The sequence below is a fragment of the Sceloporus undulatus genome, chromosome 6 (assembly GCF_019175285.1).
Source record: "Sceloporus undulatus isolate JIND9_A2432 ecotype Alabama chromosome 6, SceUnd_v1.1, whole genome shotgun sequence".
In the NCBI taxonomy this organism is placed as follows: Eukaryota; Metazoa; Chordata; class Lepidosauria; order Squamata; family Phrynosomatidae; genus Sceloporus; species Sceloporus undulatus.
This window is the reverse complement of record NC_056527.1, coordinates 26,665,242-26,677,449: the sequence shown is the minus strand read 5'-3', so window position 1 is coordinate 26,677,449 and position 12,208 is coordinate 26,665,242. Positions and strand designations below refer to the sequence as shown.

Here is a 12,208-nt window from a genome sequence, read left to right as displayed (position 1 = left end):
GTAAGTCTTAAATTGTTATTGTTAAATACTGGATTTACCAATGACTATGGTATTCAGTTAGAGCAGGGGTAGGCAACTTTTTTGAGCCGGGGGCCGGGTTGCTGTCCCTCAGACAACTGGGGGGCCGAAGCAAAAAAAATAAATAATTAAATAATTTTAATAAAAATTTAAATATATAAATAAACCAGGACAAATGTAGGCCAACATTTTCAAATGGAAGACACTTTTTTTTAAAAAATTGAGGACACGTGAAAAAATTTGCTGATTTTTAAAAAAATGTTAATATAAATGCATGTTTCTGAGGCTTCTATAGACAATTTCCCCCCAAAGGCCCCGGCGGCAATTGGCGGCAGGACCGGGCTGGGGCCGGTCCCAAGGCCTTGCCGGGCCGCATCCGGCCTGCGGGCTGCAGGTTGCCTACCCCTGAGTTAGAGAGTAGACTTGAGCTGATTTATGTAATTACGGTATAGCCAGATGAAGGTTCTTTAAGATAGCAGTTAGAAGTTATTGTGTGGCTCCCCCCTCCCTTTCTCCTTTATTGATTTTCCATGGTAAAACAGAAAATCAGTGAAAGAAGACGTGGATTAATAATAAAAAATTTCATTTATTAAGGCCTGTAAAATTGAGTGGGCAATGGGCTGGGCAATGGGTTTGTCCCACCAATGGGCAGAGCAGAACCCAGGACAATGAGATTTGTGATGTGTAGATAAAGCCTCATATGGAACCATTCAGAGCACAGTCCTAAGTGGTCATTGTAGCTAAGGGCCAGTTGAGCCAGTGCTAGGCCAACAAAAGGCCTGCTAATCTAGGGATGTTAGGAATTATATAACACTGTCCTTGCCTTGGTCAGACTTCATGCTAACACTGTAGCTGTGTCTCTGAGCTCAAGAAAAGTCTGGACCTGGTTCACTGTTGTTCTATCCTTTTTCAATTCTTCTACCATTAGAGCTCAAGTAACAGAGAAATCCTCTGAGATCAGCCAGAAGAAAGGGGTTTTGGAAAAAGAAGTAGCTTGTGCCTAATCCTAAACCTTTACAGCTGTCATATCTTTGAGATGTGATTGTGTCCTAACTCAAAGTTATTAGTCCATCATCAAGATTCAACAACAACAACAATAAATAATAATAATAATAATAATAATAATAATAATAATAATAATAATAATAGTAAATATTTATTTATATCCCGCCTCTTCCGATTGAGGATCGAGGCGGGTAACAACAAAGAAAATACAATATACAACAATAAAAACAACAATCCCCACAAAACCCTGACCCAACCCTGCCTCCCAACTATAAAACTAAACAATAAAAAAATGATTAAAAAGTACAATACATCAAAGTTAAAAACAAATCACAAATAATAAAAATAATGAAAGGGGTATTCAATTGGTCCTGGACATTATCAATCAGGGAAGTCTCATGGTGATGAAATTCATGCTAGTTCATTACCATATCTTTGCTATATCTGTATCTATGGTCTTCTTAAGGCTTTTGAGCAAGGTGTTTCTGTGCTGCTAACACCTGGATGGGAAGGTTGTCCTACCTGGGTATTTTATTTATTTTATGGTACAGAGGGGCCTTATATCCACTAGGATTTGGTTTCGTGATCCATCCCTTTCTTGATACTAAAATCCATCATATGCAATGGTGTAGTAAAATGGTGCCCCATATATAAAATTGTGAACACCGAAGTTTGATTTTGGATTTTTTGGAGGGGGGGGAGATATTTCAAGTCTTAGATGGTTAAATCTGTGGAATGGCAGAATCTGCATAGTGGATTGGCTAAGAGAGAATCCCAAGTCAAATCTTTGACTGTTAAGCTGATTCAGGCCCGGCAGAGGGCCTTACGTCATGCAGCATCTGCATGTCACTGCACATCGCTGACATCACAAGTGTGCCAGTGGCTGTACTGCCCCTCAGTTACTCTAGATTCCCAAAATCAAGCCAAAATATTATCCAGTGAATCAGTCACATTTATGGAAATCTTAGTTTTCATTTTTACAAATATAATAATTCATGCAGGGACATCAGCTATGATTACAGCTGACAACAGTTTTCCATGTTATTTTCTGTGTAGGAAAGAATGGTAGGTTGTTATTTTTGTTTATTTGCCTTTAATTTACTTTTGTTATTCACTGACATTGCAGTTTTACATCTCATTCCTACAACCTTCTAAAAGCTTGAATTCTATTTCTACCTTTTACCCAAGTAGACAATGTAGGGTAGCAATTAAGAAGGGGAAACTATGGTTTTCTAAGCCTTACTCTCCTTCTAGTCTTTGGTGGAATCTTGAAAGGTATTTACTGCAGGAAAGCTTTGAGTAGCACACCAAGAGCTCAAATAGATGGGCACAAAAGATCAGCCCAAGGAGATTAACACATGGGAGGAATTTCTCTTAATTTCAAATGAAAAGAAAGTGGGGCTAGAACGCATTCATGTGAATTCGCTAGTTTAGCGAATTTATGTGAATGCGAATTGCCTTCGAACTGGCTTCTCATTGCCTGAAAATAGCATGGCATTGCCCAAATTTGCGTGTGGTAGTCTACCATGCAATAATGTTAAACCCCATGATTGTGTTCGGATTGCCATTGGATTATATTTCCAATTTCCCTTGTCTGATAAACTGCCAAGTCTACTCCGGCAGCAAGTGGGTCAGGACTGCACTGACTGCATGGGCTGCTCCCAAAGCAGACCACAGCCATAGGACCCAACCCACACTGGCAGGAGCCATATCATCCTGGCTCCTTTTTGCTCTGGTCCAAAGGACCAAAGTGTGGCTTCTGCATGGCTTCAGGACTCTTTGGAGGTGTGCGTCATTTGGTTTTTGATTCTGTGTTGTTGTGCTTTTTCTCCTGTTTTTCAGAATTCCAAAAAAGGAGAGCTATTCCTCAAATGTGTATAATGAGGCGGGGGGGGGGGGGGGGGACCTTTCAGTTTAAATTAATATTAGAGCTATCCCTGCCACCAATATGGACCATATATCAACTTTCTCATTTGCTAATTCAAACCCTGGGTTCACTGATGGACTTTGTTGTGCCTTAAATTGCCCAAGTTAACACAAAAGATGTCTTCCAGTCTTTGATTCCTAAGCTCTGGCATCTACATGAAAACACGAGATCACAAGCTTGGGTTTAAAAACAACAACACATGCATCTTTATCTTCCTACTATTATGTTGAGAAAATTTTTTTCAGGAATTATTCATGACGATGTAGTTTGTTGCTAGATAGATCTAATTGCGCATACATACTTTTTTATTTTACAGTTCCCGAAGAGCCAACTAAAAAGCCTACAGAAGAGAAACGTAAGGCTGTTTCTTGAAAATAACCCAGTTCAAATGATAAACATTTGTATGTTCCATGCAACTCAGTAGCAGGCAGGATGTTTATGGGGGTAGATGGCAGCAAACGTTCTTAAGGAGCTTGGGCATATAATCTTTGGCAGGCAGATGAAGGGGACTGCTTTTAAAAAAGTATTTTACACAGGTGAAGTATTGACAACAACAAAAACAATTATGCCCATAAGGAATTCTAGCAGTTTGGGATGCATCCTTGCACTGCCTGGAACCTGATGCTTCTGAACGTAAGGAGGGGGGAAGAAAATCAGGAGAAGCATAGATAAAGAAATGTTACAATTGGGGGGGGGGGTATGTATGAGTGTTTAATGAAAAGAAATCTATAGAGTTTATACAAAAAGATGAAAAGACATATAAGTGGGGGAATTTTTCCTTCAAATTCACATGCACAGAATTAGCATAGTGTGTTCTAGTCCATGAAGAAGAAGCAGCTGGGGGTCAAGAAAGATATACTTTTACCTTCAGGAACATTTGGGGTTTGTTCACCTTCACTTCAGCAGCCAACATCTTTGGGGCTGTATACCTTCACAAACTGCCATACCCTTAGGGCAATGTGTATATATTTCAAAAAATACCAAAGCTTTTCCTATGCATGTTCAGGTTCTGCTCTCCCTCCTTCCCCCAATCATATTACTATGTAAGGATTTAAGTTTTCAGTGCACACATTCAGCTAATCTGTCTAGGAAAAAATTTGGCCCATCATATAAAGGGAACTCAACATGTTTTCATAGTATAAGATATTTAATGGTTCAAATGTCCTTTTTTAAATCCATAGAACAAGCAAAGGTTCCTGCATCAGCACATGGCACAATTGTGATTGTCGGTCTCCTGGTAATGCTTATCCTTATCAGTGCAGGCATTACAGCCTATATTTTCTCCAAAAGACGAAGGAGACAACTGCAAACCACTGCTGGGTTTGGCAACTCCTTGTATCAGGACAATGTTGTTATCCTTCAGAATGACTCAGACTCTCTTGCGGACAACAAAACAGAAGATTAATACATTTTCCTGTAATCTCATTGGACACAACAGAAATGATATCTAAGTAGAAGGATATACCATTGCACTGTTTATAAATTCATAGAAGTAACCATTTGAAAAATATTCAGTTTAAGCTGTAACTCTCTGCAACAGGAGGGGCAATTACTGGGACTTAGGAAAGTTACATTGGTTTTCTGAGCCCTGGAAAGCTAAACCCCAAATGGGGTGAAGGGTGTAAAAAAAATCTAAAAATAATCTGTATCATGCCTTATCCAAGCCTCTCGGGCTGCACTATTGCACCCCCTGACCTGTAATGGACTTCTATCATAATAGGAAGAGCCTGGCTGCCCCCTTCAAATGTTGAAGAACATGAAGTCCCTGAGAAGGTTGAAAAACTGCTTTGGGCTGCAAGTGGTTTGTAGCCCAAATTTTCCAAACTAGAATAAAAACTACTAGTGTGGAATGTTCTGATTGTAGAAGGGCTATTAAGTGAGAGCATATGTTATACAGAATATTTGCAAATTAAAGATCATTTGATTTATAAAATTAAGAAACCTCTTTAAAATGATCTTCTTTAAAAAGAACTCTACAGGTGCAGCTCACAACGCTTAATTGCACAAAGAGTTCTTGATGATGTGATGCATGTTTCTGCCTGCACAGTGCCTCTACTCATCTTTTAGGTATTGCTGTGTAAGGTTTATAGCTATGTGTTTCCCCCCTGTGTTTCCTTAATGTTACAATGGAATATTTAGCCTCCTGCATCTTTTAGTTCTCCCTGACATATATTTTTCCACCTTCTTTACATGTGTGCATTTCACTCTGAAGCTTCTCAAAGAAAACCACAATGTCAAGGGTGAAACAGAAAACACATTAATATTGGTTCCCAAGTTCTCTTACATTGCCTTAAAGTGGTTCTTTCCCTCAGGGATGATAGCACTAAAAGAGCAAGTGCATGAATGAATAATGGGAAGTGGAATGATGAATTAGTAAGAAGAAAAACCCAAAAGAAATCAGGATAATTAAAATCCTGTTCAGGACAATCAATATCGTAATGTTCCTTGTCATCAAAAATAAAAGTCTACAAGCACTCACTGCCCCTTTACCCTGCTTTTCTAACTGCAATGTACTTTGAAGCATAGGATTGGAATTTCAGGGACACATCTTTGGGCCTAATTGAAAAAAATACTCCTCTTGTTTGTGCCACAAAGATGAATCATACTTTAAAGTCATCAGAGAAGTACATGCATAAATGGGTCCCTGTGGTATACAGTCTACAGTTTGTCCTTGGAGAAGAGAAGCTCAAGTTATATTTTTTCATCTCCCCAGTTGTTCACTAGTTGGTCCTGGGCAACTGGTGATGTTTCTACTTAACCTATGCTATGGATTTGCTGATGGACAAATGATATCAACTCATGTAGGAGAAGTTTAATAGAAAGCAGGTATGCACACACTCTTTCTTGCAGCTTTTAAACATACTTTTAAAATATTTTTGCTCTGGGAAGCTTTTTATGATACATTTTTATACTCATGATGATTTGTCTAGTTTAGTTTAATGCTGATGCTTACTGTCTTTTATATTATTAGCTCATTTGTCATGAAATGTTTTAGAAGATGTTACAAAAATATCAAAATAAAAACATGCAATAAATGTCTATACCTTACAGCTTTGTGATATAGAAAACAGTGAACACATCTCAAAATCTGAGCCACAACTTGCGATAACATATTAATTGAGCCTGATAAATAGCCACTCAGCTGAGTTGCCAGTGAGATGGCTATTAATTAAAGAAAATACTCAGCTTTATCGCCAATCTCCTTGAATCAAAACAAAATTGAGACTTATCAGTTAGCATGATGCTGTCTTAAGGTACCAAACAATTTCCCCTTCCCTTAACACTTATGAAAGCTGTGTGGATTACAGCCTCTGTCTTATAAAACTAGACATGAAATAAAAGTTTTATGTTAAAATGATATTAATTGTCATCATGCCAAACCACTTATGGAATTTGACCATATAAACATTAGCTGTAATATCAACTGAACTGACCCATACCTTAGATTACAGAAAAATCAAACTAGAAATTTATATTGATAGAATACCATTGAAGTAATAAATAATAATAATAATAATAATAATAATAATAATAATAATAATAATAAATCGTTTATTTATAGCCCGCCTTTCCTTGAGATCAAGGCGGGTTACAACATCATGACAACAACAAATGATAAATAAAACAATACAATATCAGCATTAAAAACCAAGAATTAAAAACACAGATTAAAAACCATACAAAGACTAGCCAAAGTGCAGTTGCAAGGGGAGGGGGAAAGAAGCGTTACAACATCTGGGGGAAAGCTTGTTCGAAGAGAAAGGTTTTGAGTCGCTTCCTAAATTGGTCGAGGGAGGGGGTCGAGCGGAGCTCTTCAGGAAGCGAGTTCCATAACTGCGGGGCTGAGATTGAAAAGGCCCTCTGTGCAGTCGAAGAATGTTTTGAAGAAGGAACCCTCAGAAGTTGCTTCCCAGCTGACCGGAGTGTGCGGAGCGGATTATATGGGGAGAGGCGGTCCTCCAAGTACCCTGGGCCCAAGCCATTTAGGGCTTTATAGGTTATAACCAACACCTTGTATTGCGCCCGGAAGCGAATAGGTAGCCAATGTAGATCATGCAGAACAGGTGTTATATGGCTGGACCTGGAACATCCAGTGACCAGTCTGGCTGCCATGTTCTACACTAATTGAAGCTTCCGGGTTTGGTACAAGGGTTGCCCCATGTAGAGCGTGTTACAGAAATCCAACCGAGAGGTTACCAGAGCATGTACCACTGTTTCAAGGTCCCCCCGGCCCAGGTAAGGTCGCAGCTGGCGTATCAACTGAAGCTGATAACAGGTGCTCCTGACCGTCACATCCACCTGTGATGTAAGGTGGAGCGACGAGTGCAGGAGCACCCCCAGACTGCAAACAGAGTCCTTCAGGGGAAGCGTGACCCCATTTAGGACAGGTGGACAAATCTCCATCCCTGGGCCCAGGGAGCCTATCACAAGCACTTCCGTTTTCTCTGGATTCAGTCTGAGTCTGTTTTCCCTCATCCAGCCCATTACTGACTCTAGACAGGCGTCTAGAGGAGAGATGCCAACCCTGGTCACTGCATCAGTCAGAGACACAGAGAAACATATTTGGGTGTCATCAGCGTACTGATAACACCGCGCCCCGTGTCTCCGGATGATCTCTCCCAGCGGTTTCATGTAAATGTTAAATAGCATGGGGGACAGAATGGCTCCTTGAGGGACACCAGATGTTAGGGCCCTCTTATCGGAGCACACGTCCCCCAGCTGCACCATCTGGAATCTACCCGAGAGGTAGGAACGGAACCACTGGAGCGCAGTGCCCCCGATTCCCAACTCTCTCAGGCGTTCCAGAAGGATACCATGGTCAATGGTATCGAAAGCCGCTGAGATGTCTAAGAGCACTAACAGGGACACGCTACCCCTGTCCCTGCCCAGACGGAGATCATCAACCAAGGCGACCATGGCAGTCTCAACTCCATAGCCCGCCCGGAAGCCAGTTTGAAATGGGTCTAGAAAATCAGTATTATCCAAGACCGATTGAAGCTGAATGGAAACCGCCCTCTCGATCACCTTCCCCAAAAAAGGCAGCAGTGAAATAGGCCAATAATTGTTATGAATCAGGGGGTCAAGGGAGGGCTTTTTTATCAGCGGTTTTACAATGGCCAATTTTAAGCTGGATGGAAAACGCCCTTCCCTGAAAGATGAATTAATTATGTGGTGTAACATAGTAGTTACAGCAGCACCCCCCTGAGCTGCTAGCCAAGAGGGACAGGGATCGAGAGAGCAGGTTGTCTTCCTAACACTTCTAAGGATCTTGTCCACTTCTTCAGTACTCACAGACTCGAACTGATCCAGTACAATAGAGTCCACAGAAGCTCTGGAGTCCTCTATTCTGGATTCTGTAGAAATACTGGCGTCGAGATCAGCCCTTATCCGAGAGGTTTTATCCACAAAGGAGTTGTTAAATTCGTCACAGCAGGCTTTGGATGGTTCCAGAATAGAGTTCAGGGAGGAGGGGAGCTGAGTAAGCTCCCTCACTACCCTGAACAGCTATGCCGGACGCAACTCCGCGGACACGATACGCGCAGAATAGAACGGATTCTTCGCTGCGCTTATCGCCACTCCATAGTCCTCCAAAAGAGAGTCCAGGAGTGCCTTGTCGGCTAAGTCCTGGTGTCTTCGCCATTTGCGCTCTAGTCATCGCAGAACCCGCTTCCTTGCCCGGAGATCTTCCGTATACCAGGGCTGTTTTTTGGAAGCAGGCCTGAGAGGGCGCTTGGGAGCGATACTGTGTATAGCCTTGGAGAGATCAGTATCCCAGGTGTTAGTCAGGGCATCAACAGAGTCGCCATCAGTGCCAACCATATACCCCTAAGTACCTAAGAAGCTCTAATTTTAGCAGCAATAACCAAACAGAATCTCCAGTTCCTGCCTTCTTTATTTAAGCTGCAAAATCCTTAGCACAGTTGCTAATTTATATTTAATTTAATATAATCATTCTGTAGAAAGGTGATCCATTCACTCCCTTGAGATAAGAGTCACTTAAAATAAATTGGACTATTTGTTCTTCCTATTTTTCTCCAGCTCAGATGCAGCAGTTCATGGATAGGAATTCAAGTTGATGGGTGAACTAGTGTAGGTAGTGTCCTTTCATACAGTATTAATGTGCTGAATGAATAATGTCTAGTTTTTGCATATATCTATTAGGTAGGCTGTATATATTTTGACTGAGCTGAAGCTATCACATTTTACAACTATGGAGCTCATTGCTCAGCATTTTAAACCAGCCCCAACCTCCTGGCTGGAGCTGGAATGTGGGATGGAGGCAGGGATTACTGCTCAGTAAATCACCACCAAACAGCCAGCCACCATCAGGCCGGATCCCAGCTGCACTCCGCAAGTGCTTTTTAGAAGTCAGAAAGCTTTCCAGCTTCTAAAAAGTGCTGGCGAAGCACGGCTGGGACCCAGGCTGATGGCAACCTGTGGTTTGGCAGCGATTTAGTGAGCAAAAATCCCCACCTCCATCCCATGCCCCGGCTCCAGGAGGATGGAGCCAGTTTAAAATGCTGAGTGATAAGCTTCAAATATATGTGTTTGTATATGGGAAAATGAAACTCATTTCTTCCACCAAAACTACTGCAGGATAGATTTGGAAGCATACTGTACTAAGAGTGAGTTTTGCCCTGTAGTCTAAATGAAATGGAAACCAACATTCATGCCCTATTATATTGCTATTTCTATAGGGACATCTGCTCTACATTCATTATTTCTACTGTGCAGTGATATCCAGGCAGATGTGATGACTACTATTTAAAATATCTAACAAAATATAGGAAATACAACACCCAAAATCCACAGATATATTGATGTAAGAAGATCCCTCTATATACATCAAAAGAACACCAACATCTTGAGAAAATGTAAGCTTATGACTATGTCATTTTATTTTATTTTTCCTCTCCAGTATGATTCTTAGTATCTTTGCCTTATGAAAAAGCCAGCGGAGCTTTCAAAGCTTGCATCATGTATTTTGTGCATTCTGGCTGTCATATTAAAGGTATCACTATTCTGTGGATTTGGGATGTTATTTTTGGCGGGTTACAGACCGCCAAAATGCGGCGGTCTGCTGCCGCTGCCGGTTGCTACATCCAGGAACTGCAGCAGCCAAACGGCGCGGTTCCCGGACGCAGCAAAGAAGGAGCGCGAAAATCGCACTCCTTCTTGCTCCCCGGAAGAGACGCCGTGAGGCGCTAGTTGTGCACTCGGGCGTCACTTCTGGGGTACGACGTGCGGACACAGAGCGTCCGCTACGTCAAAATGGCAGCGTAACAGGGTAAGGGGCGTCTAGAAGAGACACCCCTTTTTCAAACTGGGACGTCCTGAGGACATCCAAAATGGCAGTCTATAGCCCACCATAGTTTGCTATATGGTCAACTTGGGGCCCATTCAGACTACACTTTACCCCGGATCAGAAATCGATTCTTCCACATGAAGTTCATATTCACTCCGAATCTGTCACAATCCATTTCGAGGCAGGCATAAGCAAATACCCTTTAGTGCGGGCCATCTAGATTCGGGGCAAAATCCGTCTTTTTTGAAAAAACTCGGGTTCCGCAAAATATGAACTTGCCCCCGATCATGATCAGGTCAAGTTCAGGGAAGGGATTTAGGTCAGAAGGCGGGCAGAGGGCAGGGCATTCCCTCCCCTCATTGGAGGAGGAGGAGGAGGAGGAGGAGGAAAGAGCCAGGAAGCAAAAAGGGGAATCTGACAGGAGGCAGAGTGATAGGAGGTTAAAAGGGGAAATCAGGGTGACTGTCAGAGGGAGAGCGGAGGAGACTGGAGAAAGTGATGATGGAAGAGGAGGAGGAGGAGGAGGAGGAGGGAACCGGGGGAAGAAGGGAGCCATGGAGGGCATTCTATAACGGAGAAGGAGGATGAAGGAGCCACGGCAGCTCAGAGGGAGGGGAGGGTCGGAAGGAAGGAGGAGGAGGATTGCCAAGGGAAATTGGACTGCAGGGCCAAGCCGGAGGAGGGATGTAGGGAAATCAGACTGCAGAAGGACTCTCTCTCTTTTTATTTTTGACAATCTATGCGCATGATTTTTTGGGTGACATAGAATGTGCTTGCTTGTGCTATTTTCATTTCCTCTTGCTCCTGGTACTTAAGAGCCTTTATTATTATTATTGTTATTGTTATTATTGTTATTATTGTTATTATTGTTATTATTAGTGTTATATGCGGATGCTACAGTCAGAATGCCTGTGCTATATTTCCCTTTTATTCCCAATTGATTCCATGGGAATACTTTAGTTGGAACTGACAGGTCGCTCTCTCTCAGCCTCAGTGGAAGGCAATGGCAAACCTCCTCTGAAGAGAATGTAGCAGGAGGAAAGGGGTCAGTTCAGTTCAGGTCAGAGGCAGGGCATGAACGGAGCTCACATCAGGCACCTTCCCCCTTTTTTATATTTTTTAAAATTATTTTTGACAAAAAATGTGCATGTTTTTTGCTTCAGATAGATAGATAGATAGATAGATAGATAGATAGAACATGGCTAGCTGCTTGTTCACTTTCCCTTTCATTTCCCCGCTTCCAGCAAAGGGGAAATGCTGCAGAGTACTTTGCAAAAAACTTTTTTTCCTTTGCAAATGAATGCTACAATTCAAATGTTATAATGTTTCTCTTTCCAATTTGGCAAACTGATACAAGCTTTTGCTGCTGTCTCTAAGGAATTCAGCGGTAGCCTAAAGAATGCATGGCATGGCATCCTTTTCTGGCATTCCAAGGTGAGGGATTTATTATTATTATTATTATTATTGTTATTGTTATTGTTATTACATGTGTATGAGGCATTCTGGGGTGGCAAAGAGGGGGATACAGGATGCAGAGATGACATTAGCTTGCATTTTGGGGTTGAAAATGGGGCCAAGGGCAGATCATATCACTTCCACCCACCGCTCTGACCACATCTCTCCTGTGTTGGCATCCCTTCACTGGCTCCCCCTCCCTTTCCGTATTCAGTATAAGCTCCTGCTGTCAACGTTTAAAGCCCTCCATGGGCTGGCCCCTCCTTACTTATTAGACCTTATTTCTCCTCACCTTCCCACCAGGACCCTCCATTCTGGTTGTCAAGGTCTACTGTCCCAGCCCAGGATTTCCTCTGCCTCATCTAGGATTCGCCCCTTTTCACTCACTGCCCCTCACTCCTGGAACCTTCTTCCCCCGTGAACAAGAGCCATCACTTCTTTAACCAGCTTCAATACGGAGCTGAAGACCATCCTGTTCAGAGAAGCGTTCCCAGGCA

At 42.2% G+C, this 12,208-nt stretch overlaps 1 protein-coding gene across 1 annotated transcript in view; it reads left to right on the top strand.

Annotated features, from left to right (window-relative positions):
• The window catches only part of LOC121934054 (macrophage mannose receptor 1-like), a 59,044-nt gene extending 53,072 nt beyond the window's left edge, over positions 1–5,972 (top strand). Inside the window, exons 29-30 of the mRNA XM_042474038.1 lie at positions 3,267–3,305; positions 4,132–5,972. Of these exons, the coding sequence (XP_042329972.1) occupies positions 3,267–3,305; positions 4,132–4,355 (263 nt within the window). The 3' untranslated portion in view covers positions 4,356–5,972. The remainder of the gene's footprint in view (positions 1–3,266; positions 3,306–4,131) is intronic.
• The last annotated feature ends 6,236 nt before the right edge of the window (positions 5,973–12,208 follow it).